Here is a 21,004-nt window from a genome sequence, read left to right on the forward strand (position 1 = left end):
ACTTGATAATGAGAGAGGTCAGAAGAGAGTAGCCAGACTGGTGTAAGCCGACAGGAACAGGACAGTAACTCAAATAACCACTCATTACAATAGTGGTGTGCAGAAGAGCACCTCTGAATGCACGGCACATCAAACCCCAGCAGAAGACCATGAACTCCCTCTCAGTGGTCTCTTTTTAGGTACAAGTGGTACCTAATAAAGTGACCACTGAGTGTGTTACTGAAAAAGCTGCGGGAATTCGGTGAGTCTGGCAGTTCTCAGTTTGGATGTTGTGAGTCAATACGCCTGTTTCTGAGACGTACAACCCTCTGACTGTGTTTCCCATGGGTTGGTATCTCCACACTTTGCTCCCCTATGTGGCAACATTGGGTGAACTAGCTGGAGAACAGACTTTGTTGCATTTCCCCCGGTTTTACAAGTGAACCCTGCAGTTCAAATTCCCAAATTCAAAGTAAATTTGTTATCAAAGTACACGCACGTCCCCATAAACTTTCCTGGGTTTCATTTTCTTGCAGGCATTCAGAGTAAATGCAAAGAATCAATACAATCAATGACTAACAGCACACGGCAAAGGTGGACAAACAACCAGTGTGCAAGAGGTAGAAAAGACTGTGCAAGTACAAAAGGAGATTAAAAAAAGAACAAAATAATTAAAAGCAATAAATAGATATTGAGAACATGAGTTGAAGAGAACTTGAAATCTGAGCTGGGTTATACCTTGCACTTCACTATCTGGTCTTTGGTTTTGTATTGTCATGGACTGGGGAATGTGAAGAACTTTGTCTGGCAAGTCATCCATACAGATCAATTTATTCAATCAGTGCATAGAGTCATTACAAGGGAAAACAATGGCAGAATGCAGGGAAAAGTGTTAGTTTCAGGGAAATTGCAGTGTAGAAAGACAACAAGGTTCAGGGCCATGACAAGGTGGATTGAGTCAGTCTTATTGTGCAAGAGTTCTTTTTAATAGGCTTATGATAGTGGGATAGAAGATATTCTTGTGCTATAAGACTCTAACATAGGAGCAGAATTAACACACGCAAATTGCTGGAGAAACTCAGCAGGCCAGGCAGCATCTATGAAAAAGAGTAAACAGTCGGAGTTTCTAGCTGAGACCCTTCATCAGGACAAGGGGGAAAAGATGAGAAGTCAGAGTAAGAAGGGGAGGAAGAAATGCAAGGTGGTAGGTGATGGGTGAAATTGGGAGAGGGGAAGGTGAGAAGTAAAGAGCTGGGAAGTTAATTGGTGAAAGAGTTAAAGGGCAGGAGGAGAGGGAATCGGATAGGTGAGGATAAAAAAGCATGGAGAAAAGGAAAGAAGGAGCACCAGAGGGGGATATGGAGATGAGGTGAGAGGGGAATGGGAATGGGGAATGGTTAAGGGAAGGGTGGCAGTTACCCAAAGTTCGAGAAATCAATGTTCATGCCATCAGGTTGGAGGCTACCCAGACGGAATATAAAGTGTTGTTCCTCCAATCTGAGTGTGGCCTCATCATGGCAGTAGAAGAGGCTATGAACTGACATGTTGAAATGGGAATGGGAAGTAGAATTGAAGGGTGGCTGCTGGAAGATCCTGCTTGCTCTATTTTTTTTTTCTCAACCCCATTCTCCTGCATTCTCTCCATAACCTATGATTTCCTTACTAATCAAGAACCTATCAACCTCGGCTTTAAATATACCCAATGGCATCCCTCCACAGCCATCTGTGGCAATGAATTTCATGGATTCACCACCATCAGGCTAAAGAAATCCCTCCTCTCTGTTCTGTAGGGATGTCCTTGCATTCTGAGGCTGTGCCTTCTGGTGCAAGGCTTCCCCACTATTAATTACACATAATGCATGCTAATTGTATGTGAATTATTAATAACTTTGGCATAGCAGTAACAACAGCTGAATTAATGGAGAATGCACAGCTAAAGCCAAATACTCATCATGAAATTTGTAATTACTATTAATCAAATATCCAACAAATAGACCTGCAGTATATTATTCCAAAGTTGAATGTTAATGAAATTAATGCTGCAGGTAAGTAACTTCAGACAGTTTTAATTTAAAGTCAGGTGTGGAGACTATAAAATTAATAACATGGAAGAAAACTGCTAAAAAGAAAATTACTAACCTGGCAAATTTTTTCAAGCATTTTATCAACTTTTGAGAAAAAAAATCTCGTCAGGTCTTAATGATTGGAATCTAACCGAGTGTGAATAAAGGGCACTTTAGACTACCAGAGGAGTGATCTGTTCTCTTCCCCTGTTTTCAAGCTCAGGTTTATTGTCATTCAATGATACATCTGTGTACAGCCAAATGAAAGGTCGTTCCTCGGGAGCGAAGGTGCAAAGCACAGCACAGCACATATTGTAGTCACACACAGCACAGAGTCACAAAATAATATTAGTGCGGGATCCTGGGTGGAATCACCTGCAGACCGATAGACTGACAGGAAGTGTGAGGTACAAGTTTATGTCAGACAGAAAAATGTTGCTGACACCATTATAATGAAATAAGCAGTTGCGTGAATATGTGAAGCAGCAATAAAAGGTGAAAAGTGAGCAGTGCAGGGTGAGATTGCGTATGCGAGATAGAGAATCTAGTGGTGGGAGGGGGAGTGGGGAGGTATGACAGAGCAACCAGACAGAATGTATGCAATAGAAATCTTCACTTCTGAAAAGACCGCACTGAGCTACAATCCCATGTAAATGTGTCCAAAGCCGAAGTTATAACAAGGCAAAAGGTAAATGGGGTTACTACTTCACACAGCTTGTGAATGGACAATACTAGTTAATGACCAGGAACAACAGCATACTGCTGGGGATCATTTTTACAACTTTTGATATTTCTTGTTGGTGGTATCGGAATTCAGGCTTTAGCACTTGCTGTTTGATGGGACTGGTGTAGGGGTGGAGGAAAGAGACAATGTCTGGGGTGCGTGGGGGTCTTTGATTAATCTGGCTGCTTTCCCAAGGTGGCAAGTAGATTAGACAGAGTCCATGGAGGGGAAGCTGGGTTCCCTGATGTGCTGAGCTGTGTTCACAACTCTCTGCAATCTCTTGCGATCTTGGACTCCCATACCTAGCCATGATACTTCTAGGTAGGATCTTTTCAATGGTGCATCTATAAAAATTAGTGAGGGTCAAATGCCAAACTTCCTTACCTTCTAAGGAAGTAACAACAGTGGTGTGCTTTCTTGGCCATGGCATCTACATGGTCTCAACCAGAACACGTTTTAGGTGATGTTTACATCAAGGAACTTGAAGCTGTCAACCATCTCCACCTCAGCACCACTAATGTCAACAGGAGAAAGTGCACCACCCCACTTCCTGAAGTCAATGACCAGCTCTTTTGTTTTGCTAACAAAAGTTGTATTCATGACACCACGTCTCTAAGCTCTACTTCCTTCCCGTACTCCGCCCAGACGTGTCAGTATGTATTGTAATGGCTGGAGTTTATATATATTCATTTATTTAGAGACACGGTGCAAAGCAAGCTGTTCTGGCCTATCGAGCCACACCGACCAGCAACTCACCTATTTAACCCTAGCCTAATCAAGGACAATTTACAATGACAAATTAACCTAATAACCTGTATGACTTTGGACTATGGGAGGAAACGGGAACACCTAGAGGAAACCCACACCCTCATGGGAAGAACATCCAAGCTCCTTGGAGATGGAGCTGGAATGGAACTCCAAACTCCGAATGCCTTTAGCTATAATAGTGCCGTACTATCTGCTATACTACTGTGGCAGCCCCAAGTCACCGGTCTAAAGATAAATGAAGGTTTGCTTCATCCCTTAACTTTAATTCATCATCATTGATTTTCTTCCATCAGGTCAGAGGTGAGGGTGTTTGGATATGATTGCATTTCATTCCAGTCACAACCACATAAGCAAAGTCTTCCGTGCTTGTATGCATCAAGACTGAGATAACATTCAGCCAGTGAGATGGCAGATAACAAATTGGATTACACTGACTCAGGAAATGCCAACAACAAGAAAGAGTCTATTTGGTCAATTACACTGACTCAGGAAATGCCAACAACAAGAAAGAGTCTAATTGGTCAGCTTGACATCTACACTTGGTGGCCACTTTTATGAGGTATCTCCTATACCTATCAAGTGGTCACTGAGTGTAGTTTCGTGGTCTTCTGCTACTGTGGCCTGTCTACTTCAAGGTTTGACTTCAAGGAGGTACAGAAGCCTGAAGGCACACACTCAGCAATTCAGGAACAGCTTCTTCCCCTCTGCCATCCGATTCCTAAATGGACATTGAACCCTTGAACTCTATCTCACTTTTAATGTATATTATTACAGTTTTTGCACTATTTTTAATATATTTAATATACATATATACTTACTGAAATTGATTTGCTTATTTATTTTTTCTATATTATCATGTGTTACATTGTACTGCTGCTGCTAAGTTAACAGATTTCCTGACACATGCCAGAAGTGACTCTGATGTGCTGCACATTCAGAGATGCTCTCCTGTACACCACTGTAGTAACGCAAGGGTCATTTGAATTGCTGTCAGCTTGAACCAGTCTGACCTCTCTCATTAACAAGGTGATTTCACCCCTGAACTGCTGCTCGCTGGATGTTTCTGTTTTAGGCTCCAATCTGTGTAAACTCTGGAGACGGTTGTGCGTGAAAATCCCAGGAGGTCAGCAGTTTCTGAGATAGTCAGGCCGTCCCGTCCGGCATGAACAATCATTCCACAGTCAAAGGCACTTAGATCACATTACTTCCCCGTCCTGACATTTTGGTCTGAACAAGAACTGAACTTCATGACCGTGTCTGCCTGCTTTTATGCAATGAGTCCTCCCACATGATTGGCTGATAAGGTATTTGTATTCATGAACAGGTGTACAGAAGTGACATCTGAGTGTAATTTCCATGCTAAGTTTTCTGCTATCTGCTTCCTGAGGGGTCACCTCTGATCAAAGTCTCAACCAGACCAGCCATAGAATTACTGTGACTGGTAGAGCAAGTCAAAGGTTTGCTGTCCAAAGTCCTAGATAGAGTGGATGTGGAGAGGGTGTTTCCAATAGTGGGAGAGTCCAGGACCAGAGGGCACAGTCTCAGAATACAACGACATAGCTCAAGAACAGAAATGAGGATAACATTCTCAGTTGAAAATGAAAATGCATACAGTATTTCACATTTGTACTTAGATGAAATTTATTTTTAGCAGTAAAAGATAATATCAGTATCATCTACCACACACAGATGAAGGTGAAATTTTCAGAATGTATGCAGTCATGAGACCATTAGCCCACATGACATAGGAGCAGAATTAGGCCATTTGGCCCATCAAGTCTCCTCCGCCATTCCATCGTGGCTGATTTATTATCTATCTCAACCCCATTCTCCTGCCTTCTCCCCTTAAACTTTCTTACCCTTATGAAACAAGAACCTTCATTTTAAATATGCTCAGTGACTTGGTCTCCACAGCTGTCTGTGGCCATGAATTCCACAGATTCATCACCCACTGGCAATAGAAATTCCTCTTCATCTCTGTTCCAAAGGGACATCCTGCTACTCTGAGGCTGTGCCCTCTGGTCCAAGACTCCCCCACTACAGGAAATACTCTCTCCACATCCACACTATCTCAGCCTTTCAATTTTCGACAGGTTTCAGTGACATCTGCCCTCGTTCTTCTGAACCCTTGTGAGTACTGGCCCAGAGCCATCAAAAATTCCTCATATATTAACCCTTTCATTAGCAGAATCATTTCTGTAAATCTCCTCTGGACCCTCCCCAATGCCAGCACATCCTTTCTTAGATAAAGGGCCCAAAACTGCTCAGATTCTGCTGGTGTGGCCTCGGCAGTACATCTTTGCTTTTATATTCTGGTCCTCTCAAAGTAAATGCTAACATTGCACTTCCCTTCCTCACCACCGACTCAACCTGTAAGTTAACCTTCAGTCAATCCTGATGAGGACTGGACTCCCAAGTCCCTTTTGCAGCAATAGCAACTGTAAGCAAAGATCTAAAGTTTTATTTAGTAGCTCTGTTTCCCTTCTTCTAAATGTAAAGTTCTACCAAATGAATACAACAAATTAGGGAAAGTAAGTGTAATTTGATTAAACACAGTGCCTTTTTCTATTTTTACAGGATTACACAAGGCTTTAATGGAATTCTGTCATTGATACATTTTCCACATGCACCTGCCCAATTTTTAACAATTCTGAAAATGTAAATGAATAGCATTAGCTAAAATTAAATTTCCTCTGTCAATGTCTTAATGCAATAAAAATCAAATTCTGACAAGATTATTTATATCTTAAGAAATAATCTTTTAAGATTATAAGATTGGATTTGTATATGCTTATCACGACCAAGTTCCTCCAAATTCTTCACATCTAAAATAATTACATTTCAAAAAAACGAGATCACTGTTGTAATTCGGAACATTAAGAGATTTGATGGAGGTGTACAAGATGCCTACTTGACAGTTAATTGAGAGATGTGTTTCCACCAACGAACCACAGGGAATGGCAGCAATTTATTGTTCACACGGAGAGGAATTTAGATCTGGAATTTATTGCTTGGAAGAGTGTCTTCACAAAGGATTTGCAATGGAGAAGAAGGAAGTTAGGTCTGATTATCATTATCATTGTCACTATGTACCGTGTCGTATGACTTGGGCAGTCATAGTCTTCCACCTGTCTATAATCTGTTACCTATGGGAAAGTACCCCTTCACACTGCTTTTATTCTTTTCTCTGTCCATGACCATGATTGTTCTTAGCAATTTTTCTACAGAAGTGGTTTGTCATTGCCGCCTTCTGGGCAGTGCCTTTACAAGACGGGTGACTCCAGCCATAACCAATACTCTTCAGCGATTGTCTGCCTGCTGTCAATAGTTGCACAACCAGAACTTGTGATACGCACCAGCTGCTTATACAACCATCTGCCTCCTGCTCCAATGGCTTCACGGGACTCTGATCAGGGGTTAAGCAAGTGCCACACCTTGCCCAAGGGTGACCGGCAGGCCAACAGAGGAAGGAGTATCTTACTACTCCCTAGGTAGAGAGACATTTCCACCTCGCCACCCGAAGAACATGATAAATTAGTAAATTGGTTTATTATTTTGACAGTAAAATCTTTGTTCTGCATTCCATCCATTACAGTTTAGATTATGAGGACATGCAGTCCTCTTTTATTGTTATTTAGTAATGCATGCATTAAGAAATGATACAATGTTCCTCCGGTGTGATATCACAGAAACACAAGACAGACCAAGACTGAAAAACTGACAAAGACCACATAATTATAACATATAGTTACAACAGTGCAAGCAATACCGTAACTTGATGAAGAACAGGTCATGAGCATGGTAAAAAGTTCAAAGTCTCTTGAAAGTCCCACATCTCACGCAGACGGGAGAAGGAAGAAAACTCTCCCTGCCATACCCGAACACAGTCCGACTCTGGGTCATCCGAAAACTTCAAGCTCCGACCAGCCCTCTGACACCGAGCATCGAGCACCATCTCTGCCAAACGCTTCGACCCCAGCCCCGGCTGCCAGCAGCAGGCAAAGCCAGGGATTTTGAGGCCTTTCCTTCGGAGATTCTCAATTGCACAGTAGCAGCGGCAGCGAACCGGGCATTTCAGAAGTTACCCAAATGTTCCTCCGTGCTCTCACGGCTGTCTCCATCAAATCAGAATTGTGCACGGCACCTATTTAACAATACGATATCATTTCACCGGAGAGACTACGCGTGGTGCGTCGCGCCGCCATCTTCTCCTCCCGCCCTTAGAGATCATTTCATTATACCAGTACAAAGAAAAGCAATAATAGAACACAGACTAAATTGTCAGCTAGGGAAAGTGCGCAGCAGACAGGCAGTAATGAACAAGACCAGGACAAGGTAGATTACGTGGCCAAGAGTCCTCTTGTCATAGCAGAGGGGTGGCATGTTCATGTAAAGCTATTGCAGTACCAACAACCTGGATTCAATTCTGCCGCTGTCTGTAAGGAGTCTGCACGTTCTGTCTATGATCATGAGGGTTTCCTCCAGGTGCTCTAGATTCCTCCCACACTACAAAGACTTGTGCGTTAGTTGGTCACGTATGGGTATATTTTGCCAGCGTAGGCTCGTTGGACCAGAAGGGCCTCTTACCATGCTGTATCTCTAAGTAGAGGTCCATTCAGTAGTGTTACAATAGAGCAATAAAAGTTGTCCTCGATCCTGATGGTGCATGCTTGTATCTCTACACGATGGGAAAGTCCAGGGTCGATGGGATCTTTGATTTTGTTGTCTGTTTTACTGATCAGTGGGAAGTGTAGGGGGTGGTTGGTTCCTGTGATGTTTTGATACTTGTGTGATTTGATAGCAACAAGATACTGCTCTATCAATGGTTTGGTAGACAATGGGGTGAGTGTCTCTTTCTGTGCTGGAAGTGCAGGAATGCAGCACGAGTGATAACCGGTCATTCAAATAGCAGACCCAATAGTCTCCTAAAATTAGCAGAGAAATCAGACAAAAGTTGGAGAGGGAAACTGTATCTTGACTGATTCCTTCACAGCCAGGTATGGGAACACCAAAGCCCAAGAATGGAAAAGCCAACAGAAAGTGGTGGATATAGGCCAGACTATCATGGACAAAGCTGTCTCCACCACTGAGCACACCCACAAGGAGAGCTGCCACAGGAAAGCAGCATCCATCATTGATGACCCCCACCATCCAGACCATGCTCCCCTCTCCTCACTACTACCATTGGGTAGGTCGTACAGCAGCCTTAGGTGCCACACCACTAGGTTCAGGAACAGTTATTACTTCACAATCATCAGGCTCCTGAACCAGCATGGATAACTTCACTCACCTCACCACTGAACTGATTCCACAACCTATGGACTCACTTTCAAGGACTCTACAGCTCACATTCTCAATAAATAATACATTTTTTTGTATTTGTACAGTTTGTCTTTTGCACTCTGGTTGTCAGTCTTTATGTGTAGGTTTTCACTGGTTCTATTGTATTTCTCTGTTCTAATGTGAATGCCTGAAAGATAATGAATCTCAGGTTATACAGTACTGTATATGGTGACATATTGGCACTTCGATAAATTCACTTCAAACTTTTGAACTTTGGATCCCAGTCCAACCCAGGGAAAGAAATAAAGGAAGGGAAAGGGCAGTTGGACCAAAAGAAAGAGGCAAGGTAAAAGGAAGAGACAGGAAGGAAAGGGAAAAGAAACCTCAATGATAAACACAAGAGATTCTGCAAATGCTGGAAATCTTGAGCAAGGGACTCAAAATGCTGGAGAAACTCAGCAGATCAGGCAGCACCTGTAGAGGGGAATCAAGCAGTTGACGTTTGGGCTGAGTCTCTCCCCAAAACGTCGACTGCTTATTTCCCTCCATAGATGCTGCCTGACCTGTTGTGTTCCTCCAGCATTTTGTGTGTGAACCTCAGTGATAAAAAGATGAAAGATCTTGAGGAAGAATTCACAACCTTCGGGAGTCAGATTCAACAGCTTCTGTTAATCTGTTTCTGTCAATTGAGGATTGAGTTGCATTTTACAACCAGAAATTATGCCATTAATGGAATTCCAAAAATGTAAACCTTCGAGCTGCCAGTCTCCATAGTCTAAAGGCAGCTCACCTTTGACACCAGTGGAGGGGATAGGGTTGGAGAGCTTGCTTCTATTTTATTTGGTCGGGGGAGCAACAGCCAAGTGGAATAAGCCTACTGACTCCTGTAACTCAACTCTGTGCTACCTGCGGGCCATGGATAGCTGGTAAGTTTACCCATGGTGATTCAGGGCTCTGAGTTTTCCTGGTCTGTGATGTCTGGAGAAAATGTTGGGAAATTTGGTCTATCTTTGTAATGTCCCACCTATTTAAAACCACAAATGAAATCTCCCCACTTCGTGATACTATGGGTGAAATTGTGAAAAGTCTGCAAGGAAATTCGTTTACCCTTCCACCCACTCGCATGTCCCAGCATGTGAAGACAGACTCCGACGGATTGAGCGGACGAGACCAATGGAAGGTCCAACGGTCAAGAAGGCAGTCTCTGCAAGCGTCAGGGAACACGTAGAGCATGACAAGACACAGAAGACATCCTGGTCATCCACTGCGCCTAGTTCCATCTCTAGTCATCTCGACTCTTGTCTTGCCACTGGACCAGATGGGAATTGGGAAGAGAGAGTGAGGTTGACGCTGCACAACTCTCCCTCACTTAAATCCAAATCAAGAGCTAGTCTCGACACCATCATGGTATTGAGGTCTTCATCGACAACGACGATGGACGAACAACAACAATAACATGCCACCATACCTTTAAAAGTTGTTGGAAATCAAAAATTAAATCAGAAATGCTGCAAACACTCAGCAGGTCAAGCAGCAACTATGGGGAAAGACAGCCAGTTCTTTTCCCATTTCCATCTAAGTCTCTATCCCTTTGTTGAACTTTTCCATCCTTACTTCCCCACTGCCCAGCCATGACCAGGACATCACCCCTCTCACACCTGGCTTGTCTCCCCATCACTGACATAACCTCTCTACCTGGGCTCTTCTCACTTGGTTCACCTTTCCTGTCCCCTCCCTCAACTTGTTCCATTGACTCATCACCCCTCCCTTATCAGATTCCACCTATCACCTCCCAGCCCCTGTCTCGTCCCTTACTCCCACTTCTATGTATCGGCTGTCCCCCCTTTACTCTCTCAGTCCTGATACAGGGGCCCAACCCAAAAGATGAACCATCTCTTTGTCTCTGCAGAGGCTGCCTGAGCTACCGAGTTCTCCCAGAACTTTGAGATTTTGCTCCAGATGCCAACACCTGCAGTCTCTTGCATCTCTATTACTTCCCACACTCTCTGCATCCGCCAGCCCCAAAAGTAATCATTCCCTGAAACACAAACTAGAGGAATTCTACAGATGCTGGAAATTCAAGCAACACACATCAAAGTTGCTGGTGAACGCAGCAGGCCAGGCAGCATCTCTAGGAAGAGGTACCATCGACGTTTCAGGCCAAGACCCTAATGTCCTGACAAAGGGTCTTGGCCTGAAACGTCGACTGCACCTCTTCCTAGAGATGCTGCCTGGCCTGCTGCGTTCACCAGCAACTTTGATGTGTGTTGCATTCCCTGAAACACACTGGTCTTCACATTCATTTCCTCTGTTAGAGGCATAGAATCAGAATCAGGTTTAATATTGCCAACGTAATGTGTGTAAAATTTTCTGTCTTTGCCACAGCAGTGCAATGCAATACATAATAACAGAGAAAAAAGTGAATTACAGTAAATATATATATAATATCAGTTAAATTAAATTAGTGCAAAAATAAAACAATGTAGTGAGTTAGTGTTCATGGGTTCCAACGTCCATTCAGAAATCTGTTGGCAGAGGGCAAGAAGCTGTTCCCGAATCACTGAGTGTGTGTCTCCAGGCTCCCGTACCTCCTTCCTGAGGATATCAATGAGAAGAGGGCATGTCCTGGGAGACGGGGTCCTTAACGGTGGATGCCGCCACTTTGAGGCATCACTCCTTGAAGATGCCCTGGATACTACTGAGGCTAGTGCCCTTGATGGAGCTGACTAAGTTTACAAATCTCTGCAGCTTATTTTGATCCCGTTCAGTAACACCACCCCGCCCCCAACACTAGACAGTGATGCAGCCAATCAGAATGCTTTCTATGGCACATCTGAAGAAATTTGTGAGTGTCTTTCATGACCTACGGTTAAATGGATCTACCCCTTAGTAATAATGATCAGAGAGGCACGGAGAGGATCTGTATTTACTAATAAGTAACCTTTATTGTCTCAAATAAAAAGCATGTGGGTTCACAAACTACCTCCCCGTTTGCACACCCGCTAAGATTCCATGACCCTCCATGAGCAGTCAATGAAGAGAAGAGGTATTACATCGGAAAGGAGTCTACACCCCCCAGGTGCTCCTCAGATGAGGAGGATTTCCAGTGTGCATGGGGATCCTCCATGTCTGTGATGCTTGGTCTCTGGAGAGTTATCCTCTTTTGCATTTGAAGCTCCTAACTCCTATAGTGTTCCTCATCAGTTTAAATGATGTATTTCCATCCTGTTGGCTCAAGGTCACCTGACCTACCTCAGTTACCTTCTTATTGGCTCCGGTTCAGGGCTACAACCAGGATTGTTCTGTGGTCTCTGGCCTCAGCCTTGTGCCTTTTCTTTTCAACTCTGACTAGTTCAAACCCGTTAAACCAAGTGACCCAGACACAGAGTCTATCGAGATTACAGATTGCTTCTCCTGCAAGCCTGCCACTTTACATAATAAATAGCCGCTTGTCTGAGAATTGTCTCAGGTTTAGTAGGTCATCAACAGAAACTCTTTGTGTCCATATTCAATTGTTCTGATTAAGTTATCCCAGAGCAAGAATCAGTTCACAAAATGGTGGCTGCAAGGACACTCTCACAAAATGGCTACCTCCATTCCTGCATTCTTTCTGAGCAACAATATCGAATCTCTTCAAACTCCTATTTCTTCAGCAGTTTGATCGGGGCACGACTGCACAAGCGCGTGGACATCAGGCAGTGAGAACAGTGAGAAGAGTTTAAAAGGAGACACCTTACAGAGCAGGCATCGGAGGAATGAGCGGCAGAGTAGAAGGAGACAAACTAGGAAGGCTTTAGCTCAACAGGGCTTCGGCGATAACGGGTCGATGCCAGGTAGGTTGCCTGTGTAGGATACAGACAGGAAGAATGTGTGTGAGGCTGGTGTTCTGTGCTTGGTGTCAGATGTGGGGAGTCCTGGAGATTCCCAGCCTCCTGAACGGCCACATCTGCACCAGGTGCGTCAAGCTGCAGCTCCTTAGGGACCATGTTAGGGAACTGGAGATGCAGCTTGATGACCTTTGTCTGGTGATAGAAAGGAGTTACAGGCAGATGGTCGTACCAGGGCCACAGGAGACAGATGAGTGGGTCACAGTCAGGAGGGGGAAGGGGAAGAATCAGGTACTAGAGAGTAGCCCTGTGGCTGTCCCCCTGAACAATACGTACTGCTGTTTGAGTACTATTGAGGGGGGACAGTTACCTGGGGGAAGCAACAGCGGCCGTGCCTCTGGCACACAGTGTGGCCCTGTGGCTCAAAAGGGTAGGGAAAGGAAGAGGAAGGCAGTAGTCATTGGGGACTCTATAGTTAGGGGGTCAGACAGGTGATTCTGTGGACGCAGGAAAGAAGCATGGATGGTAGTTTGCCTTCCAGGTGCCAGGGTCCGGGATGTTTCTGATCGCGTCCACGATATCCTGAAGTGGGAAGGAGAACAGCCAGTGGTCATGGTACATATTGGTACCAATGACATAGGTAGGAAAGGGAGGAGGTCCTGAAAGCAGACAACAGGGAGTTAGGAAGGAAGTTGAGAAGCAGGACCAGAAAGGTTGTCATCTCAGGATTTTTGCCTGTGCCACGTGACAGTGAGTATAGGAATAGAATGAGGTGGAGGATAAATACGCGGCTGAGGGATTGGAGCAGGGGGCAGGGATTTAGATTTCTGGATCTTTGGGACCTCTTTTGGGGCAGGAGTGACCTGTACAAAAAGGATGGGTTGCACTTGAATTCCACGGGGACCAATATCCTGACGGGTAGGTTTGCTAAGGCTACTGGGGAGAGTTTAAACTAGGATTGCTGGGGGTTGGGAACCAAACTGAAGAGACAGAGGAAGAGGCAGTTGTCTCACAAATAGAGAAAGCTTGTAGACAGTGAGAGAGGGAGGATAGGCAAGTGAGAAGGGACACGCTCAGACCAATGGTTTGAGATGTGTCTATTTTAATGCAAGGAGTATTACGAACAAAGTGGATGAGCTTAGAGCGTGGATCAGTACTTCAAGCTATGATGTTGTGGCCATTACAGAGACTTGGATGGCTCAGGGGCAGGAATAGTTACTTCGAGTACCAGGCTTTAGATGTTTCAGAAAGACAGGGAGGGAGGCAAGAGAGGTGGGAGCATGGCACTGCTGATCAGAGATAGTGTCACAGCTGCAGAAAAGAGGAAAACATGGAGGGATTGTCTACGGAGTCTCTGTGGGTGGAAGTTAGGAACAGGAAGGGATCAATAACTCTACTGGGTGTTTTTTATAGACACCCAACAGTAACAGGGACAATGAGGAGCAGATGGAGAGACAGATTCTGGAAAGGTGTAATAGTAACAGGGTTGTCTTGGTGGGAGATTTTAATTTCCCAAATAGCGATTGGCATGTCCCTGGAGCGAGGGGTTTAGATAGGGTAGAGTTTGTTAGGTGTGTTCAAGAAGCTTTCTTGACACAATATGTAGATAAGCCTACAAGAGGAGAGGCTGTCCTTGATCTGGTATTGGGAAATGAACCTAGTCAGGTGTCAGATCTCTCAGTGGGAGAGCATTTTGGGGATAGTGCTCACAATTCTATCTCCTTTACCATAGCATTGGAGAGGGATAGGAACAGACAAGTTAGGAAAGCATTTAATTGGAATAAAAGGAAATATGAGGCTATCAGGCAGGAACTTGGAAGCATAAATTGGGAACAGATGTTCTGAGGGAAATGTATGGAAGAAATGTGGCAAATGTCAGGGGATATTTGCATGGAGTTCTGCATAGGTACATTCAAGTGAGACAGGGAAAGGATGGTAGGGTACAGGAACCGTGGTGTACAAAGGCTGTTGTAAATCTAGTCAAGAAGAAAAGAAGAGCTTACAAAAAGTTCAAAAAACTAGGTAATGGTAGAGATCTAGAAGATTATAAGGGTTACAGGAAGGAGCTTAAGAAAGAAAATAGGAGAGCCAGAAGGAGCCATGAGAAGGCCTTGGCAGACAGGATTAAGGAAAACCCCAAGGCATTCTACAAGTATGTAATGAGCAAGAGGATAAGACATGAGAGAATAGGACCAATCAAGTGTGACAGTGGAAAAGTGCGTATGGAACCGGAGGAGACAGCAGAGGTATTTAATGAGTACTTTGCTTCAGTATTCACTACAGAAAAGGATCTTGGTGATTGTAGGGATGAGCTGCAGCAGACTGAAAAGCTTGAGCATGTAGATGTTAAGAAAGAGGATGTGCTGGAGATTATGGAAAGCATCAAGTTGGATAAGTCGCTGGGACTGGACGAGATGCACCCCAGGCTACTGTGGGAAGTGAGAGAGGAGATAGCTGAGCCTCTGGCGATGATCTTTGCATTATCAATGGGGACGGGAGAGGTTCTGGAGGATTGGAGGGTTGCGGATGTTGTTCCATTATTCAAGAAAGGGAGTAGAGATAGGCCAGAAAAATATAGATCAGTGAGTCTTACTTCAGTGGTTGGTAAGTTGATGGAGAAGATACTAAGAGGCAGGATTTATGAACATTTGGAGAGGCATAATATGATTAGGAATAGTCAGCATGGTTTGTGAAAGGCAGGTCGTGCCTTATGAGCCTGACTGAATATTTTGAGGTTGTGACTAAACACATTGGTGAAGGTAGAGCAGTAGATATAGTGCATATGGATTTCAGCAAGGCATTTGACAAGATACCCCATGCAAGACTTATTGAGAAAGTAAGGAGGCATGGGATCCCAAGGGACATTGCTTTGTGGATCCAGAACTGGCTAGCCTACAGAAGGCAAAGATTGGTTGTAGGTGGGTCATATTCTGCATGGAGGTCAGTCACCAGTGGTGTGCCTCAGGGATCTGTTCTGGGACCACTACTCTTTGTGATTTTTATAAATGACCTGGATGAGGAAGTGGAGGGATGGGTTAGTAAGTTTGCTGATGACTCAATGGTTGGAGGCTTTGTGGATAGTTTGGAGGGCTGTAAGAGGTTACAGCGGGACATTGATAGGATGCAAAACTGGGCTGAGAAGTGGCAGATGGAGCTAAACCCAGATAAGTGTGAGGTGGTTCATTTTGGTCGGTCAAATATGATGACAGAATATAGTATTAATGGTAAGACTCTTGGCAGTGTGGAGGATCAGAGGGATCTTGGAATCTGAGTCCGTAGGACACTTAAAGCTGCTACGCAGGTTGACTCTGTGGTTAAGAAAGCATACGGTGCATTGGCCTTCATCAATCGTGGGATTGAGTTTAGGAGCCGAGAGGTAACGTTGCAGCTATATAGGACCCTGGTCAGACCTCACTTGGAGTACTGTGCTCAGTTCTGGTCGCCTCACTACAGGAAGGATGTGGAAACTATAGAAAGGGTGCAGAGGAAATTTACAAGGACGTTGCCTGGATTGGGGAGCATGCCTTATGAGAATAGGTTGAGTGAACTCGGTGTTTTCTCCTTGGAGTGACGGAGGATGAGAGGTGACCTGATAGAGGTGTATAAGATAATGAGAGATATTGATCAAGTGGATAGTGAGAGGCTGTTTTCCAAGGCTGAAATGGCCAGCATGAGAGGGTACAGTTTTAAGGTACTTGGAAGTAGGTACAGAGGAGATGTCAGGGGTAAGTTTTTTGCGCAGAGAGTGGTGAGTGTGTGGAATGTGCTGCCAGCAATGGAGGTGGAGGCAGATATAATACGGTCTTTTAAGAGACTCCTGGACAGGTACATGGAGCTCAGAAAAATAGAGGGCTATGGGTAAACCTAGGTAATTTCTGAGGTAAGTGCATGTTCGGCACAGCTTTGTGGGCCAAAGGGCCTGTATTGTACTGTAGGTTTTCTATATTTCTATGTTTTTCTATGTTTCTATAAAATATAGCCACTGTTATGCCTTCTTTGTAGCTGTATCGATATGTTGGACGCAGGATAGATCCTCATAGTTGTTCAAATTGCTCGATCTTTCCACTTCTAATCCCTCAATGAGGACTGGTGTGTGGTGCCTTGTCCTACCCTTTCTGAAGTCCACAATCTCTTCCTTGGTCTTACTGACGTTGAGTGCCAGGTTGTTGCTGCAGCACCAGTCAACTAGCTGGTATATGTCGCTCCTCTGCGCCCTCCTGTCACCATCTGAAATTCAGCCAACAATAGTTGTATTGTCAACAAATTTAGAGGCGGCACTCGAGCTGTGCCTAGCCACACTGTCAAGGGTGTAGAGAGAGTAGAGCAGTTAACTAAGTGCACATGCTAGCATGTGCCAGTATTGTCAGTGACACGGAGATCCACAAATGTTGCCTGTTTCTCAAAGTATTTTCTGCCTTTGAAATCTCCATGTTTATGTGCAGGGGAGAATAAAGTTAATTAAAGTCAAAAATCAAAGTAAAACTTTTTGTTAAAGTACATACTGTATACTGTATGTCTCTCTATACTACAATGTAACTCATTTTCTCATCCAGGAAAATTTTAAAAATGCAATAGAATTTAAACTGTACATAAACAAAAACTAACTAACAACCAATGTGCAAACAAAGACAAATAAAATCTCAAAGTAAAATTTATTTTCGAAGTACATACATGTCACCACATACAACTCTGGGATTTTTTTTTCTGTGGACATACTTAACAAATCTATAGAACAGTAACTGTAAACAAGATCAATGGACAACAAACTATGCGATGCAGATACAAATAAATAGTAGTAAACAATGTTACATATCCTGTTACTGGGTTGCCAAACCAGCAGAAATGGAATGCTCGTTGGAATCTGTGATTACTAGGAACTACTGAAGTTTTATTAAAGAAATAAGTAATACAGTGCACTAATCACAAGGATATAAATGTAACAGGTTAGCAATGATAATATATACATATACACAGAAATAGGGTAATAGGAATCAACCAAGCTCTATTGCAGTCTAGGGGTAAAATGATCAGTCTTAAGTGAAGCAGAGTTCAGTTCAGTTTAGTGCAGTTCGAAGTAATCGCTGTTGTTGTATCGATGGAGAGAGAGAGAGTGTGAGAGATGCAGTTGGTTTCGGGCAGACCTTTTGATGTCTTCTGATCCCGCTGTGGTCACCAACTGTGACCCTTCCGTTCCAGATACGATCGTTCTTCTGCGGTGAACCCGGCACCCAGGCAAGGGTGAACACACACCCCAGGTTCCCACTGATCGTAGCTTTACACTCTGGGAGCCTCTGACCGATTTCCACGAACCGGTCCTCCAGACTCTCGCCAACTTGTTGGGGCACACTGCTCTTTCCAGGGTCTTGTGGCGTCCGTGCCTTAGCAAACCTGCTCTTTTTATCCCCCTGCTGGGGTATCACCTGTCCATCAAACTTCAAACAGTTCAGGTTCAAAGCAAACGGTTTGTCAATATCTGAATTGTGTTTCCTTCTCGTTAATCTCTCTCTTCTCTCTTATTAGCATTTTGAATGTTTGTCCATTGTCTTCCGTTATCTCTCTCATTAGCATCATCCATCCAGTAGCTCTGCTTGGCATCACACATGACAATAACAAGTATGAAATAAAAAGATACAAGAATCCTTAAATGAGTGTAATTAGCCCCTTTTGTTCAAGAGACTGAGGGGCAGTAACTGTTCTTGAACCTGGTGGTGCGAGTCCTGAGGCACGTGTACCTTCTACCTGAAGCTGCTTTTCTACAGCAACGATTCATGAAGATGCGCTCAATGGTTGGGAGGCCTTTACAGTGATGTACTGGGCCAAATCCAGTACCTTCTACAATTTTCCACTCAAAGGCATCGGTGTTCTCATAGCAGGCCGTAATGCAGCCAGTCAGCACACCTTCCACCACACGTCTATAGAAGTTTGCAAAGGTTTTTGATGAGTTACTGAATCTATTCAGCCTCTTGAGGAAGTAGAGGTGCGGTCATGCTTTCTTCGCAATTATATTTATATGGGTCCAGGACAGATGCCCTGAGACAGTGACATGCAGGAATTTAAAAATAAATCATACAAATAGCAGAAAAAGAAAATAAGTATGAGTTTTAAATTCCTTGCAAGTGAGTCCATAGGTTGTGGAATCAGTTCAGCGCAGAGGTGAGTGAAGTTAACCACACTGGTTCAGGAGCCTGATGGCTGAAGGATAATATCTGTTCCTGATGCTGGTGGTGTGGGATCTATTGGCAGCAGCGAGAAGAGAGCATGGCCTGGATGGTGTGGGTCCTTGATGATGGATGCTGCTTTCTTGTGGCAGCACTCCTCGTAAATGTGCTCAGTGCTGGGAGTGTATTGCCCGTGAATTGAATTGAATTGACTTTATTATTTACATCCTTCATATACATGAGGAGTGAAAATCTTTACGTTACGTCTCCGTCTAAATGTGCAATTTATAGTAATTTATAATATGTTCAAGGAATCCGTTAGTCTTGTGAGACCATGGATCTGCGCCTGGAAAGTCTTCACTCTCCAGGGCGCAGGCCTGAGCAAGGTTGTATGGAAGACTGGCAGTTGCCCATACTGCAAGTCTCCCCTCTCCACGACACCGATGTTGTCCAAGGGAAGGGCAAGGGCCGATACAGCTTGGCACCGGTGTCATCGCAGAGCATTGTGTAGTTAAGTGCCTTGCTCAAGGACACAACATACTGCCTTGGCTGGGGCTCGAACTCACGACCTTCAGATCGCTAGTGGAATTCCTTAACCACTTGGCCACATGCTCCCACAATAAATATTAACTATCCCGTTATACATAATAAATATTATGTATAGCAGGGTAATCAATAAAACATAGAAATACAGTTGCATCAGCATGAATTTGTGATGGATTAGGCATTGTTTTTTCTATACCATACCATAATGCAACCAGTTTGGATACTGTTCACTGTACATCTATAGAAGTTTGTCAAAACTTTTTGGTGACATCTGTTTTAGGTGATTCTGTTTTTGTTCTTGCCTCCAGCGGCCTGGTGCTCTCTCGATCCCCGTGTGTGCCTTCCAAGGAATGGTGTCGCTGCATGCCCCATCCACCGGCAAGACCCTCTCGCTGTCCACGTATGAAATCAGTGGCGAGGGCCAGAAGATCACGCCGGTGGCCAAGAAGGTGGAGGTGTACCGTTCAAAGAGTGTGGGCCATGAGCCCAGCAGTGAGGACTCACCGGGGAACCTTGCTGACACCAACGTCAAGATCCACCTGGAAGTCCTGGAGATCTGCGAGAACGAGGAAGCACTGGACACTGTCTCCATCATCAGCAACATCAGCCAGTCCTCTGCCCACGCCCGCTCGCCTTCCCTGCGCTACTCCCGCCGGGAGAATCGCTTCATCTCCGTTGACCTGGCAGAGTCGGCCTCGTACTCGTTGCTCATCCCCACCAATCGCTCCGGCAGCGATATCAGCATCTCCATCCCAGACACTGTGGAGGCCCACCGGCAGAACAGCCACAAGCAGCACCAGGATCCATCCGGCTACCGGGAAGAGATACAGCTCTTGAACGACGCTTACAGAAAGAGGGAGGAAGACTCTAAGACCTGCTGATTTTTGCAAGGCCAGTGTTGCCTGGATGCCATTTGCAACAGGATGTGGGCATGTGTTCACCTCAGAGCCCTGAGAAGGTTCAGCCACTGACGACAGTCTGAGTTGACTTTGCTCCATCAACATGCCCTTTCCCATATCCATGAATAAGTCAAAAGTCGAATTTATTTCATGTGTACAAGCATATCTGAGTAGAAGTACTCTGATCACAGCAGTTTAGCAACGCTGTGTATTATTCATTTAGAGATACATCACTGGAACAGGCATTTCCGGCCCAACTAGCCCATGCTGGCCGATTACACCCATGTGACTAATTAACTGTATGTCTTTGAGATGTGGGAGGAAACCAGAGCACCCAGAGGAAACCCACACGGTCACGGGGAGAATGCACAAACTCCTTGCAGGCAGCTTGGAGGAATTGAACTTCGATCATTGGCTCTGTAAACCGATGAGCTAACCGATACACTACCATGCTGCCCACCAAAATAGACTTTTTTTCTTCTAATTAGACACTAGAATACAACAGCAAAGTACAGGCCATCCGGCCCTTGATGTTTTGCCGGCCCATATATTCCTCAAAAAAAAGTACTAAACCCACACTACCCCGTAACCCTCTGCTTTTCTTTCATCCACGTGTCTGTCCAAGAGGCTCTTCAATACCCCTATGTTTTAGCCTCCACCACCATCCCTGGCAAGTCATTCCAGGCACCCACAACCCTCTGTGTAAAAAACTTACCCCAATATCTCCTGTAAACTTCCCTCCCTTAACTTTGTACAT

The 21,004-nt window shown here is 44.5% G+C and overlaps 1 protein-coding gene across 1 annotated transcript in view; it reads left to right on the forward strand.

Annotated features, from left to right (window-relative positions):
* LOC134345068 (probable G-protein coupled receptor 149) overlaps window positions 1-20,229 on the forward strand; it is a 91,977-nt gene extending 71,748 nt beyond the window's left edge. The window contains exon 4 of the mRNA XM_063045201.1: window positions 19,657-20,229. Within this exon, the coding sequence (XP_062901271.1) occupies window positions 19,657-20,229 (573 nt within the window). The remainder of the gene's footprint in view (window positions 1-19,656) is intronic.
* The last annotated feature ends 775 nt before the right edge of the window (window positions 20,230-21,004 follow it).

This window comes from Mobula hypostoma, chromosome 4 (assembly GCF_963921235.1).
Source record: "Mobula hypostoma chromosome 4, sMobHyp1.1, whole genome shotgun sequence".
Classification (NCBI taxonomy): Eukaryota; Metazoa; Chordata; class Chondrichthyes; order Myliobatiformes; family Myliobatidae; genus Mobula; species Mobula hypostoma.